Raw genomic sequence first — 26641 nt, forward strand, 5'->3', positions numbered from 1 at the left:
TAGGTCAAAGAAAATTACAGCTGCTACAACAGGAGGGTATTAGGATTGCTCATGTACTTTTTACATTGATATTTGTAATAACCAAAGAGGTACAGTGCAGCTGTATATGAGCATTAGAGAAATTAGCACAGCGCTCTCTCCCGTGTGTGCGTTCTGTCCCTCCTGTCTCCTGCACTCCCCTGCTATCTGCAATTTGGAAAGGTACATCCAAAATCACAGAGGGAATGAAAAAGCATATTTTATCTCCTGCTACCACTCCGGACTGAGACAGAAATGGAAGACTAACATAATCGAGGAAATAATATTGCAAATGGAAAGCTATTAGGGCAGTCGAGCCCTTTCTCATACTGCTTCAGAAATATGTCATTTGTCATGTGGTACTGCATGGAAAACTTTTAAGGACTCCAAAATTGTAATTTCCTTACAAGATTGTGCAGCCCAAACTTTCAATACACAGAGCCACCGTGCACTTATAATACATGTACGAGGAAATGATGAAGGTCATAAGCTTCATATAAGCTCTTTTCTTCAAATATTTGCTTTATGTCCTCTGCATTTGTTCCCTGCCCGACCTAACCTTGGACTAAAAACCTTGTGTGTGTTATATAGGTAACATTTTAATGTTGAAGCTGGTCAAGGAGGGGCTAATCATTTAATTAGATGTAGAAATATTCCCAAATTTGTAGTTATAGCACAGAAACTGAGTAAATGTATTTAGTTTCTTTCCACCATCTTATGTTGTCATGTAATAAATCACTTGACTTTGTTTGACATTCATTATTTGACAGTTGCTTAATAATCCTAAAAATTCCCTAAAAACATTGATGATGGCAATAAAACGTTGAACAGACCAATATCACCTCAAAGTCCATTTAGTGGCTATCCTGAAGCCCTCAGTCATATCACATGATCTTCATCAGTAAAAGGAGTTTGCCCACTTTTTCCATTGTTTCTGAGGATGTCTCGTCCACGTTGACTTAAAGGTTGTGCTTCATCGTTCATTGTTGTTTTTGGAAAGAGCAGTAGAGAAAGCAATCGCACCCTCAGACCCATTTAGTAGCTGCAATGTTATTCTTTTATCTTTTTCTCTAATTAAATCTTTAGAGTCCTTCATCTTAGATCAAAATCATCACAAACATGGTTTTTGGACTAACAATTTGTCCTGACAAAATTTTAATCAATAAGCAGCTCTTTAAAGAATATTGGTACTTTTATCTAATGTTACACTGCTTGTTATATTCTGCATATAGTTCCGTTTTTCATTTTCTGTTTCTTTGCTTTCCTACATTTCAACTTGACTGCCCACACATGAAACAGAAAAAAAAACCCTCACAGCTAAAATAAAACACATATTCACAAAATGTATTTTGTCAATTTTGTCAAAGGTAGACAGAGCTACACCATGTGAGTGTGTATGTGCTGTAAGATGTGACTGCAGTATCACTTCTGTACCCACTGAGACAGCACTCCCCACTTGTTTCATTTACTCTATCACCCAATATTTATTCCACTTGTATCTCCCTATGGGTTGCTTCCCTCCCCCGACACCCCCACCCCTCCATTGTATCCAGCCTCATTAGCACATAACAGGCTATCGACATGCATAGCAGGGTCCTGATTTAGATGTTCAACCTGATTAGCCATTAATGAAGCAAGACCAGCTACCTGAATGGAAGCGCACACAGTGGCAGAGGACAATAAGATACATGCATGTGCCCTCCTGCATGAACACACACATATGTAAACACACGGACTAACATACATTCCCTGTGGTATCTTTATTAACTTGTGTTTTCCTCATTATCACACTCAAGACATTGAAGTATGTGAGACTGGTTTAATACATATCACCCAAAATACCACCTAATTATACTGTATGATGGCAGACAAGACGCAAATTAATGTGCGTAGAACAAACTGTTGAAATGTTTCATCTTAAAGAGAGATTCCCTGTGCAGAGCTACAATGCTGCAGCGCTTCTTTTAATTACTATTATGTGTGCTTAAACAGTGCATATCCCAAAGGGGCATTTAATAAAACTATTACAAGCCAAATGAAACACAGTGCTCTGCTGCAGCGTCAGTCTGTTTCTCCGGTTATTCATCTAATCTTGAGGAATACGACACTCATTTGACGAGGAGAAATGGAAAGCTAAAATTAGTAGCAAACGCTTACTTCAAGCATGTTTTATTAGTCAAAGTGTGTAAAAGAAATTATAAAACCTTCAAAACAATTTTATTTCAATATACAGAAAATACAGACAGACCATCAAATTTGTGGTATATGTATTCATCAAAGACAAAAACATAGATGAGCACAATAATGAACAGAAATAATCGAAGCTCATGCCCTCTCCTTTATCTTCCTTTCCTCTCATTTTACTCTGGGGGAGTTTATTAAAGACCCACGCTGCCCTTGGATATTCAACCATTTTTCAGTCAGAAGTAATGGATGTACAAGAATGAATGCAAAGGCTGGCAATTCATTACAACAATCAGAATATGAATTCTTTTTTTTCCCCTCCATTCCCTTCTCTCATCTCAAACACCTTACTCTTCTTCTTCACATAGTTTTAAAATGTTCCTTATAATTTGAGATGCTCAGCTCTGCATTTTTTTTGAGCTAATATTCTGACCACTCAATCCAAACATTAAGATAAAGCATAGTTAAACTTCTCCACCCTTTTATCTGTTTGCTTTGCTTTGGAATGATGTTGTGCATTTCAAGCAGAAAATAGCTTTCTGAATAGGTGAATGAAATCCTCTCATGACAAATGACAGAATGTCACATTCACATATAGCAGATGGGATGCATTGCAACACGCTGCTTGCTGATCATCAGACACCCAATTCACACATTGTGCTCTCTCAATCTGAAGCAGAAGGGCAGGTTGATCACCAATCTCAAAAATACATTAGTTTCATTACTGAAGGGAGTGATTCTTAAGGCACCGCCGATGTGAAATGTTATATTTGCCTCAGATTTGTCCCATTTGCAATTTTTCATCTGTGCTTAAGGGCAATATACTTCTCTGGTTCCTGCAATTTTCTCATTATAGCCCACTTCCCCTCAACCTCTTCTCTGTGTTTATTTTTTTCGGTCTCTCACCCTCTGCTCCAGCTCCTGGAGTACTTTCTCATTGACAGGGTCTGCCTTGGTCACCACAGCCTTTCTCCCCTCTGGTTCAACCGCAATAGTCATAACACAACACATGTCCACCAGCTCTTCCTGACATCTCCTCATTCCAGCATCCAGTTCACATCTCCGGGCGGGGTCTCGCTTCAGAGCGCCCTTCTCCGCCACAGAGAAACCCAGCAGGCCTGTCAAAACCTCATCCGACAGCTCCACGTCCAGGTAACCAGTTCCGTCAGATATTGTAGCGCTGACCCGCCAAAGACCGTTGCTGCTGCTCAGTTTTCCCGAAAGAGTCACGATGAAAGCTTTGACACGGATCTCCAGGGTGTGAGGACGCGGTTTAGAGATCAGCTCATCTAGCAGACACAAGTATGTAAACGGTGAAGAGGTCAGAGTGAGAGTGCCGTCACCCAGTGGGTCATTTTTTGCAGATGTTCTATCACATTCTGCAGAGCTTGAGGTGCGATTTTGCCCCTGAGGTACGCTGTGTGAGCTTTCAAATGCAGGCTCTACCTTAACTGAAAATGTATCTGCTACATTTCTTGATGATTTGCAGGTAACTTTAAAACTGGAACCTGAAGTTTGGTTGGTAGCACACTCTCTGTCTCTACTAGGTCCTTGTTGAACATCTGGCTCTCTAGTTTGCACTCCATAGGTTTCCACCTCTTCAAGAAAGCAGTCCATATCCTCATCCATGAAATCATTCTCATCATTAGTTGGCTCTGAAGCTGCTGAGGGAAAGATGGGTTTGGAAGTCGCTACAGCTAAATGTCCTGAAGCTCCTCTAGTAGAGCTTGGACTGTCCCTGTGTCTGGAGCTGCTAGAGCCAAGCCATGACACAGAGCCAGTCAAAGTTGGCTGCTTAAACTGACCAGTTAGGGGTTTTGTTGTTCTGTCCAAACTGTTTCCCGTCATTCTGTTGTTATTCTGTGGTGTACTTCTGTGACCACTATCAGACTGTGCGGTGACATTTGTGCTTTCCTGAAAAATCACACTGTCCAATTCATCCAGGGGAAGATCATCAAAATCTTCATCAGGAAAGTCTTCATCTGCCATGATGTGATCTGTGCTCTCTTGTTGAGTCACATGGTCAGACGATAATTGGTCAAAAAGGTCAGACTCCTCTTGTTCGTTATCATGGTGCTGACCTTGGACTGAACCACCTCTGCTGCTTTGGGTCAAACCATTGCTGTATGAGCGGATGGAGTTTTCACTTCTAGAAGAGATTAGCAAATAATGTTGGACTAAGTTAACAGCTTTTAAACAAGATGGTGTGCCGACGGGGCTCATAGTGTCAGAGGTAGTTCTATATGCTCATAAGACAAAGTTTAGATATGGTTTTACAGCCCGTGTCAGAGGGTAGGAGAAACTTAAAACAAGAGGACCGTGATAGTTATATGTCATATATCACTCAAACCTGTTAAGTCCTATTTTCGATTACAGCCTGAAGAACTTGTTTTGCATTTTATATCATAATTGGTGAATTATCAATAGTACTACATAGCAATGGAAATTAGTGAGTGTCAAATAGCTACAGACAGAAATGCACTGGGATTCAAGGAGTAAGGGCTCCAGTAAATTTTGGCTCAAGTCAGTTACTGAAATAGTTGATAAGCAGAAAATTACAACTATTCTGATAAAGCAATAATTGTTTTAATCATTTATTTAAGCAAAAATTACAAATATTTGCTGGTTGCATGGGGAGGATTTGATGCTTTCCTGCATTGTGCATGATAGTAAACTGAATATCTTTGGAATTTGGACCATTGATCGGACCAAACAAGATATTTGAAGACATCACAATGAGCTCTATGAAATTTTACGGCATTTTACACTACTTTCTGACATTTTATCAACAAAACAATTAATCAAGAAAATAATTTATCAGATTAATCGATAATGAAAATAATTGTTGGTTGCAGCCCTAGAATCAATGATATTTCTCCTCACTCAGCAGTTTTAAACAGTCTCTTTAGCCATTATCTGTTAAAAGCATTGTTGTTGCATAATTAAAACTGATGGTTGTCACTGGCTGCAAATGAATAAACCTACTGCTGCAAAGTAGGCAAAGATAGAGACAGTAACACCAACACTAATAATTTTTATAACTTATGTTAAATAAGTTTGTTCATGATATGTAGATTAAAAGTGCTAAAGGATTCTTAAAGAAGCTGAAAGATAAATGCTGATATTTTTTTTCTGAAGACAAACATTATGCAAAAATTCAAAATGTCAAGGTATATTTGCCCGAGGGAGGAAACTGAGGAGCTTCAACAATAAAATGTCAAGACACCAAATTGTCAACCACCCACCTGGATGAGGCAGTTGAGATGACGCTCCTGACAGAGGAGCTTCTCGAGGACTGAGTTGAGATTTCACTGAGTGTCCCATAGCCGCTGTCTCGAACAGGCCGAACCGGAGCCCTTTCCACTTCTTCCTGGGCCTCCAGACTGGCCAACAAGTCCTGGTCATCTACTTCCAGGTCCTCCATTAGGTCCTCCTGGTTACCTGAGGAGAAAACAAAACAAGGTGCTGCATCATGAATTTGCTCAATTCTAAAGCCAAGAAATGTGATTTATAGTGATTTATATTTATATCATTCATTCATTTGTAAATTAATACAAAGTCGAACAACCAAAAAAGTTTTTCAAAGCAGGCTTTTATTTATATTTAATCAAATTTTCTTATCAAATATACACAAAATATCTTCAAACTACCATGGCATCACCTTGCACATATTTTATATTATTTGTGATCTTTGCAGCACATACACAAATTGTCATGGATATACCTTGGTGTGATGGTGGAGCCTCTTCCTCATCGTGCTGCTGCTGCTGCTCTTCAGGAAGTCCCAGCGTCCGACACAGCACCCGGCCCTGTCAGAGCAGTACAGAAATTACTTCTTGTTCTGTATAAATTATTGCATGATATACAGTAGTACTGTATAATAAAAGCTAGAATTGTTGTTATTCTTGCTTTGTGCACAGTATAAAAAATAAAAACAGCAAGTGATCCATAATAACTAGCTTTAATCTCAATGCAGTGTTACATACTGTATACAAGAAAAACAAGTCAACAAGGGATCAGGTCCGGATAATAATCCTACAAAATTACTAACAAAAGTTCACCTGGTTATTTCTGTCCACCAAATCTTCCACCTCACCACCCAGGATCTTGACGTTAGTCGGCCCCAACAGCAGCATCCCAAGTCTGCAAACCATCTCCCCCTGCAACTGCAGCTTCACACCAGGCCTGGAGGTTAGGAGAATCATTTTCAAAAATATGGTACAAAGCTTTCTGTTGTGTTTATTTTTTTAATTCATGAGAAACAGCATGAATAGCAGTAAAATAATTACTGACTTTTTGATTTCATGACATCTCCACCCACAATCTAACCTAAGGCACAAATAAGTAACAGCACACCCTCTGCTTCCTTAAAATTTGTTTCAATGCATTCTTCATTTTAAAACCCCAGATATGGTTGCTGGAAAGATGTTAAAAAATAGAAATTATAAACTGTTACATGCAGCAAAAACACATCACAGTGCTGTTAGGAGTTTCAAAGGTCAATCCTTAACCTAAGAGCTGAGCTCAGTGCAGGTATAGGCTGATACTCCATGGCCTCCAAGCTCTGGACTCCATCTGTCACCTGTACAACAGAGACAGTGTAGTTGACCAGGGACCGCTGAACATGGAAATGATTACAAATTCACACTCTCACAAGCAGAAAGGTAAACATATTGCTACCCTAGCCTTATTTCTCTGAATTGTTTCATTCCTAAAAATAGAAAACCAGATTAAAATTGACATAAAAACTGCTTTTTTAATTTCAAAGTCAATGCTTTTTAGCAAGTGACCTTCAGCTAATGTATGCAAGTCACTGTGTGGGTCATTCAGCCACAATAATTCCCAGTAGGCAATTGGCCCACTTGGCAATACGTTTTTTCTTAAAACAATATATGCTGCTTTGCCGTTTCAAAATGCGCAGCTGGTCAAAGCTTATCTCAACTTATCTGCTTTATTACACTGCCTTTTGGCGGTGATGCCGGTGCATTTTTTAACTGCCATGAGTCTTTGCATCTCATGGCTCTTAGAACTATAGGGCAACCAACGTTTCTAAGCAACACCAGCAGTCTTGAGTAACCCTAGAGCAGTGACAAGCGAATTACTTTAGGTGAAAATTACAGTCTGCGCCTTATATTCCAGTAAATCACTCTTTCATATGCTCTCACTGATTGTGCCTGTCCACTATGATTCAGTCAGGAAGAGGAGAAGCTTTCCTTTTTCTACCTAACCAAACACACAAAGATAAAACATGGTAGTACATTAGGGTTGAACAGTTGACTGAGTATAATTGTACATTACTTACTGCTTTCTTGTGTAACACTGTATTTATAATGTCAAATAAACTGTGGTCAGGAATAGTTCATGCATTCTGCTAAAAAGTACTGTAACATAATTTTGCTTTCAAACTAATTTTGTTTCATCTGGCCTACTCAGGTCTATTGTGATGTCAAACTTTTATAATCAACAAAATAATTATTGTATCCATAATACCTCGACATGTCCTGCAACAAAGATCTCTAAAGGAAACCTTGCATTAACCTTTAGTCTAACAATAAACTATGAAATGCTCAACATTATTTCACTGTTGTTTGTTTGTGAGGGAACAAATGGTAGGAAAAATCTTTGTGAAGACATATTCATGATGTAAGTCAAAATACACATACATACAAATAAACACACCAATTAAAAGTAATCACTCTTCTACTTGTTTTTTGTGGGTTTCACAGCTGGAAGTTTTCATTGTTGGTTACTTTTTATTACAACAACTAGACTGTATTATTTGAGTGGTTGGTGACTTATAACACATAAAAACATTAGCATTGAAGGAATTGTTAGGCCCACAGCGACCTTAATATTGGGAGCATGACATCGACATTCAAGGGAGACTTTTTATACCCATTGTATGTGCGGGTACTTTCTAAATGTCACTGACCTGCAGTAGTAGCATACGGGTTGGTCTGGCTTCCCAGGGCCTCTGTGTGGTCTGTGTGACAGCAGACACCTCGTCATTGGCACAATCCGTGCCCCGGCACTTCTGCAGCTGACCATACGCAGGCTGACTGATATCCAGTAATGAGTCAACCTAAAACAGAGCGAGACCTTTTTATTTCAGTACACTACCTTTTTCCTACCATGTTAATTTTTAACTGCACTTAAAAATCTAATGAAAGGTTTCACACTATATCCTGATGACAGTGTATATCCTGAATGTATTAACTGCTAGTTATATTTTGTAAGTGGCATGTGTTTGTGAATATAAACACATTTTGTCTCCTAACATCATATATTTAGAACCAACTATTTAATTACTTGGTCTTGAAGGACTCACGCTGGGTGCATTTTCCTGATCATCTAAAGGAAAACTGGCATCCTGTGGTGTTTTGTTATAAACGGCTTCTGACTATACAATCATCTCTTTTCCGTGAACAGCACAACGGCTTGCTGTGTGATTTTGGATATTTGTGAATACGCTGGATTGTATCGCACAAAAGACCACACACCGATCATGAAAAAATGAATATTAACGACATCGTACAGTACCAGTCAAAAGTTTGGACACACCTTCCCATTCACTTGAATGAGAAAGTGTGTCCAAACGTTTAAATGGTATTGTACCTGGACTACTGTGATTTTAAGCAGAAAATGCCATTTTTTTTAAGGATCCAACACAGTAAACGTAATGTCCACACAAGATACAGTAAGATTATTATAAAGTGACTATAGATCAAACACTATAGGAATATTCTGATGGTTTTCTTGCTCACTGTGGACTGCTATGTGTTTTGCTGTCACGTGAATTTGCTCTGTTGCATTTATACTGTCCTGTGTGTGCCATATGTTACTACTGTATGTCTTTTTTCCCCTCTCTTTCTTGCCCGTGTGTGATACTCCTTTATACATGTTAGTTATTATCCAGAGTAACTCTGTAAATCAGGCCAACTATTTTACAGTTAACTATTGATCAATGGGCACTGTCCCTGCCATAAAATCTACTAATAAAATAAATAATATATACAGTATGAATAACCAGTCTGTACCTGGACACAGAAAGTGCCCCTGAGCTCAGTCTTCTGGGCTTGAGCGAGTCCTTCAGGGAGAACAGGGTAGTCCAGGTCCCTCAAGTCTGTCAACAGCCACTGGTCCAGCGCCTAAAATTTCATATTTGTCATGCAATGAGGTACATGAGACTGTACTGCAAGCTGGCTGCAACGCTGGCATTTACAGCAAGTTTATTTCGTGCTGTAAAACCCATTTTATGTCACCCTCGGTTATCAGTTATTTGAGTAGATTTTCACACTTAAGATTGTGTGACATGATAATTAATTCTTCACATCCTCTTCTATGACAGGAATGGCCATCAAATTATAATGAACACAATACAGAAGTAACCTCTTTAGACTAACACTAGTCACACTTAGCGCTGAAGCTGAGCACATTAGTAAAGTGTGAATTCTTGACAGAAATTATGCAACAATGAGCTAAAAACATCAAAAAGATGTTTATGCATCCCGACTCACTAGTGTCATAACGTTCTAGCAGATTTATAGTCACTTATTCATGATATGAACATCCTAATTCACATCATCTAAAAACTGCTCTACTGGTTTGAGATGTAGCGACCATGTGGGCCACTAAGATGACTTGATATCACTGTTAATGTTCCTGGAACCATGATGTGTGCTTTGAGAAGTGAAGCATTATCCTCTTCCAGAATCAATTTGAAAAAAAAAAGGTAGACTTTCACCATAGAGGGACACAGCTGTTCAGCAACAATATTTAGGCACACTGTGGCGTACAAATGATGCGTCAATGCAGGAAAACATACCCCACATGACGCCACCACCAGCTGGTACAGCTGACACCAGGCAGAATGGATTCATGCTGTTTACACAAAGATTTTGCCCTGCTATCAGCATGTTACAACAGAAACCAGGATTTGTCAGACCAGGAGGTGTTCTTTCAGTCTCTCCTCAATCACCCACTTTTGGTGATCATTACCCACCATAGCATGATCTTCTTGATTTAAGATGACATTAGAAGAGCTGTGCATGGTCTTGGGCTTCTGTTGCCCATCTGTTTCAAGGTTCAATGAGTTGCAGCTATCTGTGTTGCCCTCCTGTACAATCGTATTGCATAGATCTGTTCATTTTAAAATTTATGCAGGGTTCAACAATATTTTTTCACTGGGTCCTGGCAGCTTTAAAGTGCATAAACGTATGGTCTTTTGAGGTTTCTTAGCATGCCAACACGAATAAAACATCTACTCAAATCATGCTGAGTTTTCATGTCTGATGTTGATTCCCTTCCATACAAGAAAATTGATAACATCTCCTGTGTGAAGTGAATTATTCAGTTCAATCTGGGTTATGTTACCATTAAGATTTTTTCTTTTGCATTCAACTGTACAGTAAGACAGTCAGATGTCCTGTCAGTTGGTTCCTACCTGTTGGTTGATTTGCTGCTGTGACAGACGACCTGCTCCTCCTGCCTCTTCCTGTAGCCAATCTACACAGGCCTCCAACCAGGCAAAGGGCACCTGGACATGCCAGGAAGACTGCAACCAGGCTTGGGTAGCACGTACCACCACCTGGATCTCAGGAGTCATCCTCTCCCTCAGTGTGTACTTGTCCTAAGGCACTCTCTGCTATCTTCTCCCCTGCTAGCTGCTGGCACACAACTCTAGTTGGTTATTTTGATGATGCTGCAGCAAAGTAATTGATTATTGAGTTCAGTTATTGATTTTAAGTTATATTTATCAGTAATGACTTTACTCTGAATAGGGCATCAGCGATGCTACATGTTGGGAATTACTGTTTTTATTTGCAAATAGTTCCCATTTACAGATATGTCACTGAAACTGTTCTATAAAAAGGCTTTGATGAGACTAGTTAACTGTCATATTTCATTCAAGCATAGCCTACAAGAAGAGTTTCAAATGTTACATTTAATTTATTTCAATGCACCCAGCAATTCCTGTGGGCTTGAGGGGATTTGTCAGTAAAGGGGTCATCCTCTATCTGTACCTCCGGAACCACTTGACACCAGATCTGGTGGTGATTTATTGACAGGGGAGATTATATTATTATGTTACAAGAACATGAGGGCATTGCTATCTGTCAGCATGGATAAACCCAGCGTCCCAGCTGATAGTCACGTCTGGGAACTATGAAGGAGAGAGAAATGCATGTCACGTCGGGCAGAATAATACAAACTGAGACGATGTTTGTGTTAAATGAAGTCGAGTTTAAAAGGTTACCTTAGAAGTATAGAGGCAGTCTCATCCACGAAGTAACGTAATCAAGGCGCCAAAGTTGACTAGCCTCACTTACTTAGCAATGTTGATGCTACTGCACCTAAGGTTTGTGTCCCTACAGTAGCACCATACAAACCCTTATATACAGCAGAGGTTTTTACACCCAATAACCATGCCTTTCCGCGTCAAAACAAACTAACAGAGCAAGTACATCACACCCTATAAACAGGAATAACTTGAACAACCTGCTGAATTAATTTGCGAATCTAACAGCAACCGGAAAGAAGGCGTATCACATTGCTTCGAAAACGCCTCATCTCTTGTGATTGACGCCAGTTCCAGCCAATCAGAACAGTGTTCTGATTGATTTGCGCTCTCCTCCGCCAATCGGCGCACTCTAGTTGATTTGTACATTTCCAGGTTCGGTAGAGACGGAAAGGGGGGACGAGCGAGGTGTTGCACCGCAGGTTTGTTTTTTAATAACGGTATATCTTCTGTTTCTACAGCACATATTGGCTTTATGAATTTGAAATATATAGGTACGATAAAATAAATGTGCGTTTAGTATTATTTATTTTGTCTCCGGTGTAACGCTGCCTAATTAGCTTAGCCTGGCTAGCTCCCCTCTTACTCAACCGACATTATTGCAACATGGCGAAATTAGCTAGCCGCTAGCTTGAGGTGGTACGGGATGGTCCTTTGTAGTGATCGCTTGCCAATGTTTTGTCGCACTGTAGTCGCGTTAGATCAGAGATAAATCATGGTTTCTTACCTCGTACGCAATTAGTGAAGTGTTTAGTGAAAAGTGTAGTTAGTTAAGTTGCATACGTTAATTCCCGTCTAACGTTACTCGACGAAGCTCGTAGCCAACGCGTTAGCCTTCCCCGGCTGCTATCATTAACCACAGTTAACTGTGGTCAGCGGTTAGCTGTAAGTAAGCCTCAATGCTAGCTCACTTTCGATTTCGTCAGTTTGTAAGCTCAATTGCTGTCTTTACTGATCACTTGAAATTGACAGTTCGTCGTGTTGTACGCCAGTTTAGATAGCTAGCTGTAATAGAAATCAGAACGTTAAGTTTGTAATTGGACGTTAATAGTGGTTATCAGTCGTTAGTAGACGTTAATCACCGGCTGATGAACTTAGGTCTTGATTAAAGCGCAGTTAAACATTAGTCGGAAACCTTGTAAATCGCTCGCTCCTTTCTCCCCTCAAACAAGCATATTAATACCTCGGTGTGATAATATATTTAATGTTACATTTGTTTCCTCTGCGGGATTGATACTCATTAGCTATTCAAACATGGGAATGAAATTAAACGGATGTGACCAGAGTTGTTACATATTAGTTTTCTATCATTCAATGCCCTTTTTCATATTACATTTCAGCATTTTAACTAGCCTCTCCCCTCCCCAACAGGTCGCAGCAGCTGTTTGGTCCTTGCTTATTTAGTTCCGCCTATCAACACGCCCTCGCCCCTGTAATAAATATCGGTGAGTGCCGATTTTCTGTCAGTTTTGTCTCTCGTTTTTCTCGCCTTTTCATCGAGGGTACTTGGAAAAACCGGACACACATTGAATTGTCTAATTTCTTTCTTCGTCCTTTTACAATGCTGACAGACTACCGCAGCTCACAGGGGCAAGTTTTCTGCTTCTCTCTCCCTGCCGCCCGTTCTCTGGACCAAAGTGCCCACTCTGTCCCTTCCCTTGTCAGAAGATCATGGAGACAGAAATCGAACAGCAAGAAGAGACCTCATTCAGCAACACAGAGACTAACGGTATAAAACATAGTGGTTGGTTATATTGTCAAAATGCATCAGTTCATTGATTGACAGGGTTTGACATGTTTGTGTTTTATGCAATGAGGAGAGGCAGTGTTATTGTAGCTGATTGCCTGCAGCTTGGATTTTGGAAATTCGTTCAGGTTATGTTTTCTAATTGGTAATCCTCTTTGAGTTAGATGTCAGAAAATGTGTGTGCAACAATTAGGGCCCTAAGTCATATAATTTACTGGTGTCCTCTCTCAAAATTGTCTTCAGACTCATTGAAAAATCTGTCTTTCCTAGTTTTGTACACAGTGATCTTTTGGTTTTTTTTAGTTTATTATATGAAAATAGAGTTTGAAAATATGTTTTGTGGTTGTGTGCTTCACTCTGCTTTCTGTGGTCTTTTTCATTATTGAATTTTATCCTCGGGAGGGTTGTGTATGTAGGGTTGTCAGTCTGTGTTTTTATCTCCTCATGCCAGGTAAGCGCCCCGCTGAGGATGCAGATGAGCAGAAATCATTCAAGCGCTCCAGGAACTCGGACGAGATGGTTGAGCTTCGCATCCTCCTGCAGAGCAAAGTAAATCAGCTCTCCTTTAATTTTGTGTTTCATGTTGAACCTGTGTGTGACGATTTATGTTTTTGCTTTTCTTTTGTGCACCCCTTCAGTATGACTGCTGATTTCTTACACCCTCCTTTTTTATGGTTTTCTTTTCATTGCCCTGATGACATCTCTGGCCCTTGAATAATTATTTTCCATCCTTTTTATTAGGGGTATTCATTCAGTCATTGTATTCATTGTAGTATTCTCTTGCACCCTGTCTCGTAATTACAGTGCCATGGTTCACATGTTCTCATTCGTTCATTATGATTTCAGTTTTTTAAGTATTCTTTGTATTCACAGAATGCAGGAGCTGTAATTGGGAAGGGTGGCAAAAACATCAAAGCCCTTCGTACAGACGTGAGTACATCTATTCTATACACCCTGAATTTTTATTTTGTATTCTTCATATTTTTTCTCTCCACTGGTGCACAGCCGCTTAAAACTAACCAGCGTCCTTGATAGGACAGCAGTTTATTTGAGAACATTTACCCCGGATAACTGATTAAAAACTTATTTTGGTATTTGGCAATCTCTTCTGTGTAAGTAAGGGGTGTGGTTAGCTGATGCCTGTGTTGATATTAGCCCTCTGTTCATGAGATCATCTGACAAACCCTTTGAGGTTGGTTCTGCCTTTTTCTTTTCACAAGAACATGTGATTGCCTCAGCTAAACTGCCCCTAGGCACAAAAGTCCAATTTCAATTTGCTTCTCCATAATGATAATTTATTGTAACTACTCTGTTGTGGCAACACTGATGCTCTTGTTACTTTAAATTTATGGGCACAGTGCGGTGTTCATGAATTCAACAGAAGAGCCAGCTAACATTTTTTTATATGTGAGTGTTAAGGCAACCTGGCCAGTTCTTAATTCATTCAATGTCATTGCCTCTTTCTCTAGCCCTCCACAATATGTTCTCCCCCCTCTCTCTCACTGTCTCTGGTCTATTCCCCAACATTGAACTCTTCATATTCTTAATATGCCATTACCCATTTTCCAATGTCACATTTTCTCCTCTTCTCTCTTTGACAAACCAATCTCTGAGAGAATCAAATTAAGTCACATTTGATCAGTGTAGAGCCTGTATATTAAAAATGTATTCCTCTTCCCTCTTCCCTCTCCCTTGTTTATTATTTTACTGTTGACTTTTTTGCCCACTTCCTCCTCTGTTGCCCATGTTCTGGATGGCCCCTCCTGCGCCCGCCCACCTGACACCCTGGTTGGCCCTGCCCATAATCGTGCCCTGTCCCTAAATGGGCGCCTTACTTGATTGACATCTGTGCTCGAATGGCCCTGGCCCCTGCCCATGCCACGCCCAGTACAATGCCAGTGTGTCAGTCCCAGACAGCAGTGGGCCTGAGCGGTATGTCCCTAAGCTCCTCCCTCTCACTGCCTGACTACAGGTCAAACAAACAAGAGAAGATGAATAATAAATAGTCATCCTGCCTCTGTCAAGTCACTGTATTTTAACCTACCTGTTCTCACAGTATTTTTAGCCTGAGTCAATGCGTTCATGTCCAAATCTGCCTGTTGAACCTGTAAAAGCCATGTCAACATCCTTTACATGCCATTTTAAAGTCACGTCAACATTGAAACTTAGGCTGGTGTTGTCAGGGTTTTTCCACAATCTGCCACTGTCTTTTCAAATCTTTGCTATAATCTGTGCGAGTGCCAGTGTTTGCAATATGTCAGTGTTTTTGTGTTATTTTCATTGATGATTATCTTATCCTCTTATCTTCTGTGTTTTCACCTCCCTCCCCCCCTTCAGAGTGGATATACTGGTGTTTGTTTTCCGTTAGTTTCATCAACGCTCACCTGCTTCTTGCACCATCCATTGTTTCCCATTCTTTGTGATGTCCCCATTATACTCATAGGTTCAGATTGTCGATCCATTCTGAAATGCAAAAGGCAAGCTAGGACTCAAGTCTTGTGTGTTCTTCCATTCTGTCTTTTGCTTCATCTGAGCTTGGTCATTGACTGCTGGAGCTACTGACAGTACAGGACCTCTCTGTCCCTGTCCCATCTCTGCTTTCTTTGGTTTTATATTTATGGCTTCTCCCATCCCCTAAACTCCAGTGGTGGCAAACTTAATTTTCCTGGGTATAATCTTCTCTGTTACTTCTCCTCAGCTGTCTACCATTCTACTTCCATGTACAAACTTTAAGTTCTCTGGATCAGTATATTCATTTTGTTTATTTTATAACGTCACTTGGTGGGTGCAGACAACAAAATTTGGTTTCCATTAATGTGGCCAAATCAAGCATCAAAACTGCTGCCAATTTGACCAAGACAACAATGCTTTTTAACGTATAAAAATAGAATATCCATCCCTTTTCTCCATCTTCCCTGATCTTTTAAATTTGTGTTGGGCATCTTATTTGGGGATCGGTATAGGCAAAATCATTGTAGTGTGCATCCACCCAGTTATGCTTCAGGACTTTAAAATTCTCTCTGGCACCATTGGTGCTCATTCCTGCCAGATCCTCCCCAGATTTCACCCTCCCTGTCTTGCCCCTTCAATGGTCACCAAATGCAGTCACTTTCCTTTGGGTTTCTTTTTTATTCTGTCTTTTCTTCTTTTCTCTTGGCAAAATACAGTTTTTCTTTTAATTGCATTGTTTGGGTACTTGCTTTTTGCCAGTTACTGTGTTGGATTATCAATGACTTACCATGTTGAGTTTAGAAAACAACGGACCTCAACAGTTTATTTAGCTGTAATAGTCTCAGGAGGGAGTTGATTAAATGGGGTTTGACTGTTTTCTGTGACAAGGACTACTGAGGGATGATATGAATTCTCTGATCTGAAATGCTGTTCCCTTCCTCCTGGGATGCCTTGCTGGCACCCCCACCCCTCCCTGTCTGCGTGGATGTGCTCTGCCTTGTCATTGGTGGGTGTAACATGAAGCATCCTGAGCATCAGTGCCGACATCGAGACAGTTGGAGAAATCCTGCTGAAGATTATCCCAACCCTGGAAGAGGTGAGGACTTTGTTGAGCTGTTTATTTTGGACGTTTTAGTGTTTGTTTGTTTTTAACTCCTCATGCCAGTCAAGTCCAGTTGAACCCATTGAGCTAAGCAACATAAGTGGCAACATAATGGGAACAATAATAGTTTTCACCAAATGTACATTATTTTAGATGCTTTCTTGTTCAAATTCAATTTACTCTACTTGCCACAGTTTTGCAGTGTTTTGTATGCATGCTGTTTTGCAGTTTGGGTTCTTTTTTTTTAAAATTCTGTTTCCACTTGCAAATTAGTGATTTAGATATGTTTAAATGGACTTGTTCAAAACCTCTGATTGTCTGGGTGTTAGTCCACGCACTACTGGTGTGTCCACCACAGTTGCCATGTATCTGTATCTAACCAGTGCAAAAAATGTTGTCTCAAAAAAATAGACTCATGGTCCAAACTGTCAAATTTATATTTGACATTTTAAAATGTTCCCACTGTCAATTTTATACCTACTACATTAACTTGCCATTGTATACCCTGCGGTGGATGGCTTTCCAAAATTAGTAGAAATATTAGTCTCAAACAGGTTTTAGCTTTTCTGAAAATGAATAGATTGTATCATATTAACATGCTCCTGTCCTGCACAGTACCAGCAGTACAATGGAATGGATTTTGACTGTGAGCTACGTCTGCTGATCCACCAGAGCCTGGCTGGCTCGATAATCGGGGTGAAGGGAGCCAAGATCAAGGAGCTCCGAGAGGTATGTTGGTACAAGGGATGAGGATCACTTGCAAAGCAAAGCCGTTTACAGACTGTGTGTAATGTAGAACATGCACTTTCACACAGCCTTCTGTTGCGGCCAGTTTTTCAATTTTAATAAGAATACACATACATACTGGATTAAACCAAGCTGGAGGCACAAATATAAGATTGTTAGTCTTCTGTTGTATATTGTTTGTGTTATTTATTTAACAGTTTCATTCTTCTGGCTCAGTCTTCTATGCCACAGAATATTAGATTAGATTCAACTTTATTGTTATTGCACAGAGTACAAGTACTGAGACAATGAAATGCAGTTTAGCATCTAACCAGAAGTACAAAAGAAGAAGTGCAGTGCAGTATAATGTACATATGTATAATATAGAAAACAGAATAAACAGTAAGGGTAAGTATGAATGTGTTGAGATGTGTATATACAGTATGAACAGAGTATGAATACGCTAAGATATATATATATATATACACACACACACACACACACACATACATACAGTGTGAACACTCGTAACAGAATGAAATGTAAATGCTAGGGAACACAGTAAACAGCTCAAGGTATGAGAATACGATGTACACACTATAGATCAGATATAAACACAACAGACAGTAATACAAATACACTATATACTTGGTGTGCCTCAACAATATGGTGTGATTTCCCCCTCAAAATATCCACAAAATGACATACAGTACCAGTCAAAAGTTTGGACACACCTTCCCATTCACTAGAATGAAAAAGTGTGTCCAAACTTTTGACTGGTACTGTAGTGGTGATTTCATGTGTATAATCCTAGGAGTTTGTTTTTTTTCCCCCCTCTCTCTTCCTAGAGTTAAATTTGCTGCTATATAATAATCATTTCTCTTTCTGTGTGCCTCCAGAACACAAAGACCAGCATCAAGCTGTTTCAGGAGTGTTGTCCTCAGTCGACAGACCGAGTGGTGCTGGTTGGTGGTAAAACGGAGAGGGTAGTGGAGTGTATCAAGACTATGCTGGAGCTCATTGCTGAAGTAAGCATCTTGTACCATCTTTTGTGATTTGCCAGGTTTTATACATTGAAGATTTGCAATGTATTGAAACTATCAATGGAGTCCTTCTTCTGATACCTTTTTAGTGGTTGGAATTTTTAAATGTAGCCAAGTGTAAAACACTTGTATGGGAAAACAACCCACATATCTTGCTTTTTTATGTTAGGAATATTGTATTATTTCTAGTAGAAGCCCATATATTTCCAGTGTATTCTTGGAAACCGTAGTACATCTTCCTCTGTCTCTCTTTTTCAGGCTCCCATAAAGGGCCGTGCACAGCCATACGACCCTAACTTCTACGACGAAACGTATGAATACGGTGGTTTCACCATGATGTTTGAAGAGAGGGGGGGTGGCCGCAGGCTCATGGGAGGGTTCCCCATGCGGGGGGGCAGGTCCAGCGGCGGAGACCGTGGATTTGACCGAATGCCCTCCAGCAGAGGGGGACGGGGACCAATGCCTCCCTCCCGTCGGGATTACGATGAGATGAGCCCTCGCAGAGGTCCTCCTCCACCTCACCCTAGTAGGGTTGGGAGAGGGAGCGGCCGTGGACGCAACATGCCTATGGGACACCCACACAGAGGAGGGTAAGAGATTAACACAAGAGACGTGTAGTTTGTTGCTACATTTCTCTGTTGCTCTCCTGCTTTGCTTTTACACTGTCGGACATGCATAAATGTAAGTCCAGTCACAGGCGTGGACAATCAGTTGAGTTTGCTGGTGTTTTTGTTGATTTATTTATTTTTTCCTCTAAAACTTCAGTTTTACATGACACTGAACACATTGTCTGTCTAAAAATGCTGTAAATATTATTTGTTTTACTAAATGGACCCTTCAGTGCAAAATGTCTACATGATCCATCTTATGCAGTTTGAAGTCGAGTCCTTTTATTCCTGTGAAGTGTTTTTATTTTAGACTATATTTTATTATATTTATACTATACTATATTTTATTTATTTAGACTAAAGTCCGTTCTGTGCTAGATTTTCCTCTTTGAGAGCACTTGTTTTAAAAAGGTTTTGACCATTGCATCTGCTTTTACAAAGCTTATTCCCTCTTCAGATGCATTTTTTCCATTCAGGTGCATTCTGTATTCCCCGAACTGATTTTACATAGTCTCATTCATAGGATAAGCACAGTCCAGTATTCTGTATGCGATCCAGTGTCATACTATGCACCCATCTGGAAATATTTATATTCATTGTTATCCATTCCATCAAGTGTATGTTCTCATCCCTGTATGTCTGGGTGTGTTTGTGTGTGTCTTTTTCCCATTTCCATCTTGCCCACAGAGATGATCGTTACTATGACTCGTACCGTGGCTCAGATGACAGGTCAAAGTAAGTTTCTGTCCCTAAACCTCTGCTCTCCTGATTTATCTTAACAGGGATACTTTGACACGCTGTTATATTATATTACTTGCACTTGCCTCAACTGTAATGGTAAATCACTGAAGCAAAGATTCCCCCTTTCCTCATTAATATCATGGGGTGTTGCTTCATGTATGCTAGCTTTTTACCCTGTGGTCTTCATGAGGAAGTTGTCTACTAGTGCTGACAGAACCTCAGCATATTTTCCATTCAATGTGACATGATTGACGAAGATGGATAATAAAATTAAGTTATAAGTGTTGAGGTATCCCTACAAGTCCCATATTTCCCAGCTTAACTACTTTGTTGTTGTAGTTTTTTGAATATGCCTGGTTACTCCCGTCCTCACATAGCTCATAAGAAAATAACAGTGTGTGTAAACTATTGTCATATCCCTTAACTGTTACTAATGACTGCCATGCTAATATCCATTTCTGCACAGTCTGTTTGCCTGTAATGCCCCAGCCTGCACAAGTCCCTTAGCTTGATCCCCATCCACCTGTTGAAACTCCACTTATTTGGAGTGTTTTTGTGGGGAACTGCAGCAATGTAGTATGACCTCTTCTTCCCTGTGTTAACAACCCACTCAATCTGCTATTCACTTCCCCAGGTTGAGAATATATTTGTGGTGGTGTGTGTGAGGGTCATGTGCTGATGGGAAGCTGACATTCTTCACTTGACATACTTCACTCAAAGCATGCTTTTACAAGCTTGCTTCTGATTAGAGGTGTCATTTTTCTAATATCTACAATTGCACATTAATGAAACATTCTGGCAGATTCTTATTATTCTGCACTTTCAACTCCAGAAGACTGCAGCCCTCTAAAAGGAGGACATAATAAATGCAAAATATCTTTTTGAGTGCAGATAATCTATTTTGGTGGGCTGTCCAAATAAATGCTATCAGGACCTGTCCTTGGTTTAGTGTCAGCGGCCCACACCCAGATAATGTTAATCAAACTGATGTGTATATATGGCTGACGCTGTGTGATAAAAGTGCAGGGCACTTGATATGATTTTATTTCTAATATGCCATTTTTCTGTATCAGTGTCATCAAAGGTAATGCTACTAAGATGGGATCCAAAATGGCTACAGAGAGAGCCCTTTGAGCAAAAGCAGCGATTGATATCGAGTCACTTTGTGGATTTATTTCAACATGGCAGTAAAATCCGTACAGGCATGTTCTTCAGGAACAGCAAGAATACCAGTTAAACCCAAACACATTTCTTCAGCTGAAGCCTTTATTTGAGCTCCGTTTTGGGGGGAAAAATCAGCAGCCCTTGGCTCTGATCATCATCACCACCACCTGTCACTCCTCTCACCATAACACTGTCAGAGCTGTTCCTGTTACTGTGTGGGAAGATGGCTGAGAGGAAATGTGTTTATACTGTAATCTTGCTCAGCGTGTGTGTGCAGTTTGACCTAGACCAGAAATTTTCTTTGGAATGTTGTCAAGCATTTTTCTAAGCATTTTCTATTTCTTTCCACCCCCACCCACATCTCTCTCTCTTTTTCTCTGTCTCCCCCCCACCCCCCAACCTCCCCCCCTCTATGGCACTCTTTCGTCACCAGTGACAGAAGAGGCAGACCGGATCGCTATAGTGATAACATGGTTAGTGACCCTTTGCTAAATGCATGCAGTTCTGGTTCTAGCATCTCATTGGGTGCCAGTGTACTCAGGCTAGCATACTGGTTGGTCTTAACACCAGACAATAAGCTATGATTGTCCATTGTGTTATACTCATAATAGTGGTTAGTTGACAATACAATCATAACTGGTCACCCATGTGCACATACGTGTGCATGCACTCATCTGAGCCCTGGCCATGCAGCCAAGCTAGTTTTGGCATAGTGTAAGCCATTCCACCAAATGACCATAATCACCACAGCCGGAGACACCCCATAATAATCAGCTATAATTGCCCTCTTACTGTGTACTTTTCACGGCCAGCCTGTTGGGGGATGGGGAGGGTGGGGGATGGCCATGGTTGGTTGCTAGGCAATAATAACGCTTTGTTGACAGACTGGAAGGTCTCTCTCTCTCTCTCTCCCTATCTCGCTCCCTCTCTGAGAGCTGGCAGGATACTGCCTGCCGTTGCTCAGCAACAGCTTTTTGAATTGCCTGTTGCCCTGGTGACAGCAGCATCTGAATAGCAGGTGAAAATGGGGGCTGATGGAGATGCAAGGAGAGACGGGAAGAGGGAGGGAGGGAAGGAGGAGGAGGAGTCTGGCTTATGGATGAAAACTGGGTGGCTTTTAGTTGAGTCTACTCCATGGATGAGGCTGCTGCATCATCCATCTATATAATCCTCTGTCCATTCATCTGGGATCTGTGCAGAGATGAAAGGAATCGGCTGTACTGTATGTAACCCATCTGTATTTCTGTTTGTTTTTTACAGAGTGGAGGAGGATATGGTAAGTGCTAAACCTTTTTTTTTTCTTCTGTGGCTTTATATGGACGTGCTTTCAAGGATGTTCTTCCCAACATACTATAGTGTCAAGCATTTGTTCTGGTTGTAGAGCATGTTCATAAACAAAAAATTGAAACATTACAGGTGACATTCAGATGTTTAGCTATAATTGTTTGCTGCAATATTTTTCTTTTTCTTGAAACACCAGTGTCATGACATTTTAGTTGAAATATCTTGTTTGCAACAAATACTGAAGATTACATGCAGTGTTCATTTATCTATCATTCAACAGTTTTCTTCAGTAGATCTTTTGAACATGTATGACTAGTTATATTTTTATTGTGGATAGTTTATCTATGTTTATCACTGAGTGATCCTTCTTGTTTTCTCTCATGCTCAGACAACAGTTCCTCCTGGGATAGCTACCAGTCAGGTGAGTCTACACTTTTTTTTTTTTTTTATCCATTATCTTTTTTTCATATTACGCAAAATTAGCTGAGCCATGTGTGATTATGTAGCAGCAAGTATTGATTTTGGTACTCTGCTGACTTTCCCTCTATTTCTATCCTACTCTTATTCTTTTTTTCCTGCTCTGGTTTTCACCTCTCCCCTCACTCTCGCCATCAGGTGGACGTGGCTCCTATAATGACATGGGTGGCCCTGTCATCACCACACAAGTGACGATCCCTAAAGACGTGAGTAAATGACAGCAACATGACACACAGACTGGCACACCAAAGACAGATCAGTCTTCCTCACCCACTATGACCCATCATCATGACATAAATAACATTCAGTCTGAGTAAAATCCCTACATTGTCATGTGTGATCATGTCATTTGAACATTTAGTCATTTAGTAGTATCATATCTCATTATAAATGCAGCAGCGTTTTAGTGACCAATAAGTCATGTTGTCTCCCACACACTGACTTTTTCCACATGCACCCACACTGAACGAGAACATAGTGTCATTTAATGAGTGTTAATTTTTTTCACGTTCACCTAAAGTGTGTAGTAGTTTGAAACACCTCAAATGAAACTGTATTTTCTTGAACATATCTGACAGTCTGGTTTTGTGCATCCACCTCTTTGTTTATCACATTTTTTTAAGACACACTCATGTTCTTAAAGCTTAAAATGTTTTTGTGTCCACTTGTTTTCCTTTTCATCCCCACTTCCCTCATTCTCTTCTCTTTACCCTGCCGACAGCTGGCTGGCTCTATCATTGGTAAGGGAGGCCAACGGATCAAACAGATCCGCCACGAGTCTGGAGCCTCCATCAAGATCGATGAGCCTCTGGAAGGTTCTGAGGACCGAATCATCACCATCACTGGCACCCAGGATCAGATCCAGAACGCCCAGTACCTTCTACAGAACAGGCAAGTTCTGACATGGCCACTATGACCGCAATGACTTGCATTGTATTACACTGACTTTTATCTTATTTGATAAAAAAAATCCTTTAATCTGACATGTTTGATTCATCAACCTAGTTGTAGTTTGACCATTTATCCCACCAAATTTTTTCATCGAGTCTACTGGCTAGTCTTAAACCTGGCCTGAGCTTGTATCTGTGTGATCATAGAAAGTCATCTAAAGCAATCTGAACAAACTACAGATACTTCAAAGATGCTTAATATCTTATCCTTTTATTCCAGTCCAGTGAACCACACATTTATAGATTCTAAGATTGTAAATGCATATAAATGTTTTTTTTAATGATATTGCATCCTGGTGCTAGTTAACCCACTTCTTGTTGGGTTATGCATTTCTGTTGCCTGCTGTCTCTTCTTCACTAACCCCCTTCCTTTCTTCCCCATGCAACCTGCAAGTAGTTCAAACCTTCCTCTTACATGAAATGGCTCTGAATGCGTAGGCAAACTTATTAATTGTACATATTGCATATTTTTTGCAATTAATATTTTTAAAGGTCAATGTGATTGACATGTTTTTTTTTTTAAACTGTCACATTGGTCTAATGAATATGATTGGAAGAAGAAAAAAAAAAACCCAGAATGTCTATTTGCCATCCAAGCCGTTTCACTGTGAAGCAGGGAGTGGATTGATTCTTCCCCTGGCTGCTGCTGTGTGGAAGACTAGTGATTTTGTTGTTTTTAGTTAGATCAACCGACAACAAATCACAGTCTGCCAAATAGCACGAGCTCCTCCTCTTCTGTCTCCCTTGGCAACCAGTAGGCACGTATAATACACTACTTCCTTGTTGATGCTATCCGAGCTTAGCCCGAATGCTAATACAGCTGTAGACCTGCCGCCGCCGTCTCATGAGTAGTGTAGTGTTGCCATGGTAACTAACCCTGCCTCCCTCTTCCTTCCTCTCCTCCCCCTTCAGTTCGCTGCACCTGCTTGGACTCAAGGACTAACCACACCCCTCTTTTTCCTTCTCCCTCCTCTTCCTCGCTCTCCTTCAGCCACTTATGTCACATCACCCCCCCCCCTTTTCCTCTCGCTGTCTGTCTCTTTCCCGCTCTGCCTCCCCATCCTCTTCCTCCGATACCGTCATCCTCCCACAGTTGCTTAGTTATAAATGGACATTGTCATTGATTGTGAATTGCATTTTTATTGTGTTTTATTTATTTTTCCACTCTTTTTATTTCAGTGTGAAGCAGTACTCTGGTCATTTGCTGTAGACCCAGGAGATTCAGATTGAAGCAGACTCAGATTGCCCCCTCTCCCCCCAACCCCCCTCTCAACCTTTCTGCCCCTGTCCAACACAGCCCCTTCAGACTATTATTCTGGATTGTGGGTGTCTTTTTGAATTTTATTTTTGTATTTTTTAATGAAATAAATGTCCCAACATTCCTGTGCATAAAAGAAAATGTAGATGTTCTGCATTTTTAAGAGTGTAGTCCATTAGTTTACCTGATACACACTTTTTTTCTAACACACATCTATCGAGATATTCTTCAGTCTCCTGACAGACAGATTAAAAATAAACATAACCTTTATTTTTTGATGGGTTCGTTTTTTGACTTGTATTTGTATGTTTGTGTCTCCAGTTTAAATCTGTCCTACGTGTAAATGTGCGCACATATGTTGGCGTGTGTGTGGGTTGGTGTGCTTTCTGTTGTCTATATCGGTCCTTTCACACACAGTTGTACTCCATTACCACTCTGTGCAATGTGCAGAATGTAAGATACTTTTCTTTTTATATGAATCATTTAGGTTTTGTTTGTTTTTTTTTTTAAGAGATATGGGAAATTTAACTCTTCAAAATGGATTTGGGATGTTGACGTTAGGACTCTTGTATACATCAGATACAGGACACTGACTAATCTTTAAGAATATTCACTAGTTGTGTGATGAAATAAATCTGAATCATTTGAGTAATACCTGACAGATGGAAACATGTAGCTACAAAATGTATGACATTTTATTGGAGATTTGACAAATGGATGCTGAACTTTGTTTGTTTTTGTCCCTGCAATTTCCTGTTGCTCTACACTTGTTTGCTCTCCATGCTGTAGACTTCACTTTGTCAAATTGTAAAATGAATAAAGATGATGCCACTTTTTACTGAACCAACTCTTTTTTTTTTTTTTTTTTCTTTTTTTTTAATTTTTGGGGGCGTGGGGAATCATTGCAGCTGGATCCGTTTTCTGTGCGGTGACATTTGGGCTAAAAGCATATAATTGTTTTGACGACAGTCGAGCTGCCATTTCTGTGTGTTTTAAGGCAGCATTTAACAATTATTTTCAACATTACTTAGTCTGCACATTATTTTCTAATTCATCATTTTGTCTACAAAATGTTAGAAAATAGTGACAAATGCCCAGAGCCCAAGGTGACATCTTAAAATGTCTTTTTGTCAAAAACCCAAAGATACAAAAGGTGTTGTTGTGTAGTAGAAACAGGGTTCTCCACGCATCTTCCAACAAAAAGCAGCTGAATCAGGTTCTTCTCAGTTTGAGGACAGCAGACTTCAAAAAACAGAAGAGACTGGAGCACACTGATTAATTTGCAGCCTTTAATTGTGCAAACAGACTTAACGTTTCAATACTACTGTGTCTTCATCAGAGTCAGGGTGGACAAAGACATGAGGCAAACAACATATGTATTCAACCTGAACCAGGTGTTCAGTTGTGAAAAATGTGTTTATTTTCCTTCACGTATGATGAAGAAAAGAGGCAAATCTTTACATTAAAGAAGCTAAACTAGCTAGCACATGGCATTTTTGCTTGCATTTTGCATATATATATATATATATATATACACACATCTAGTCGATTCATCGACCAATCATATTTTGCTAAAATGTTATCTATTTT

At 40.1% G+C, this 26641-nt stretch overlaps 2 protein-coding genes across 13 annotated transcripts; one reads left to right on the forward strand and one right to left on the reverse strand.

Moving 5' to 3' along the window:
- Positions 1 to 1823: 1823 nt before the first annotated feature.
- On the reverse strand, positions 1824 to 12315 carry rmi1 (RMI1, RecQ mediated genome instability 1, homolog (S. cerevisiae)). 9 transcript variants are annotated; one of them, XM_044373477.1, is made up of 10 exons: positions 11459 to 11762; positions 11166 to 11365; positions 10646 to 10865; positions 9240 to 9350; positions 8135 to 8284; positions 6714 to 6784; positions 6264 to 6387; positions 5927 to 6011; positions 5448 to 5643; positions 1824 to 4351 (listed from the first exon to the last, which is right to left on the reverse strand). In XM_044373477.1, exons 3-10 carry the CDS (start codon positions 10805 to 10807, stop codon positions 3088 to 3090), a joined length of 2163 nt encoding a protein of 720 aa, XP_044229412.1. In that variant the 5' UTR covers positions 10808 to 10865; positions 11166 to 11365; positions 11459 to 11762; the 3' UTR covers positions 1824 to 3087. The 9 variants fall into 9 exon arrangements, with proteins under 9 accessions (XP_044229412.1, XP_044229402.1, XP_044229419.1 ...); XM_044373467.1 differs by having other exon boundaries at positions 11145 to 11365; XM_044373484.1 differs by having other exon boundaries at positions 11226 to 11365; positions 11459 to 11749.
- hnrnpk (heterogeneous nuclear ribonucleoprotein K) lies at positions 11854 to 25894 on the forward strand. Of its 4 annotated transcripts, none has more exons than XM_044373561.1 (17): positions 11854 to 11922; positions 12872 to 12945; positions 13072 to 13229; positions 13699 to 13796; positions 14121 to 14177; positions 15136 to 15179; positions 16722 to 16794; positions 17422 to 17529; positions 18426 to 18554; positions 18828 to 19159; positions 19865 to 19912; positions 21516 to 21555; positions 22343 to 22358; positions 22755 to 22787; positions 22982 to 23049; positions 23565 to 23734; positions 24973 to 25894. In XM_044373561.1, the coding sequence occupies exons 3-17, from the start codon at positions 13172 to 13174 to the stop codon at positions 25001 to 25003; spliced, it is 1305 nt and encodes a 434-aa protein (XP_044229496.1). In that variant the 5' UTR covers positions 11854 to 11922; positions 12872 to 12945; positions 13072 to 13171; the 3' UTR covers positions 25004 to 25894. The 4 variants fall into 4 exon arrangements, with proteins under 4 accessions (XP_044229496.1, XP_044229472.1, XP_044229487.1 ...); XM_044373537.1 differs by having other exon boundaries at positions 11855 to 11922; positions 17416 to 17529; XM_044373552.1 differs by lacking the exon at positions 11854 to 11922 and adding an exon at positions 11975 to 11994 and having other exon boundaries at positions 17416 to 17529.
- Positions 25895 to 26641: the final 747 nt, after the last annotated feature.

Source organism: Thunnus albacares, chromosome 2 (assembly GCF_914725855.1).
Source record: "Thunnus albacares chromosome 2, fThuAlb1.1, whole genome shotgun sequence".
NCBI lineage: Eukaryota > Metazoa > Chordata > Actinopteri > Scombriformes > Scombridae > Thunnus > Thunnus albacares.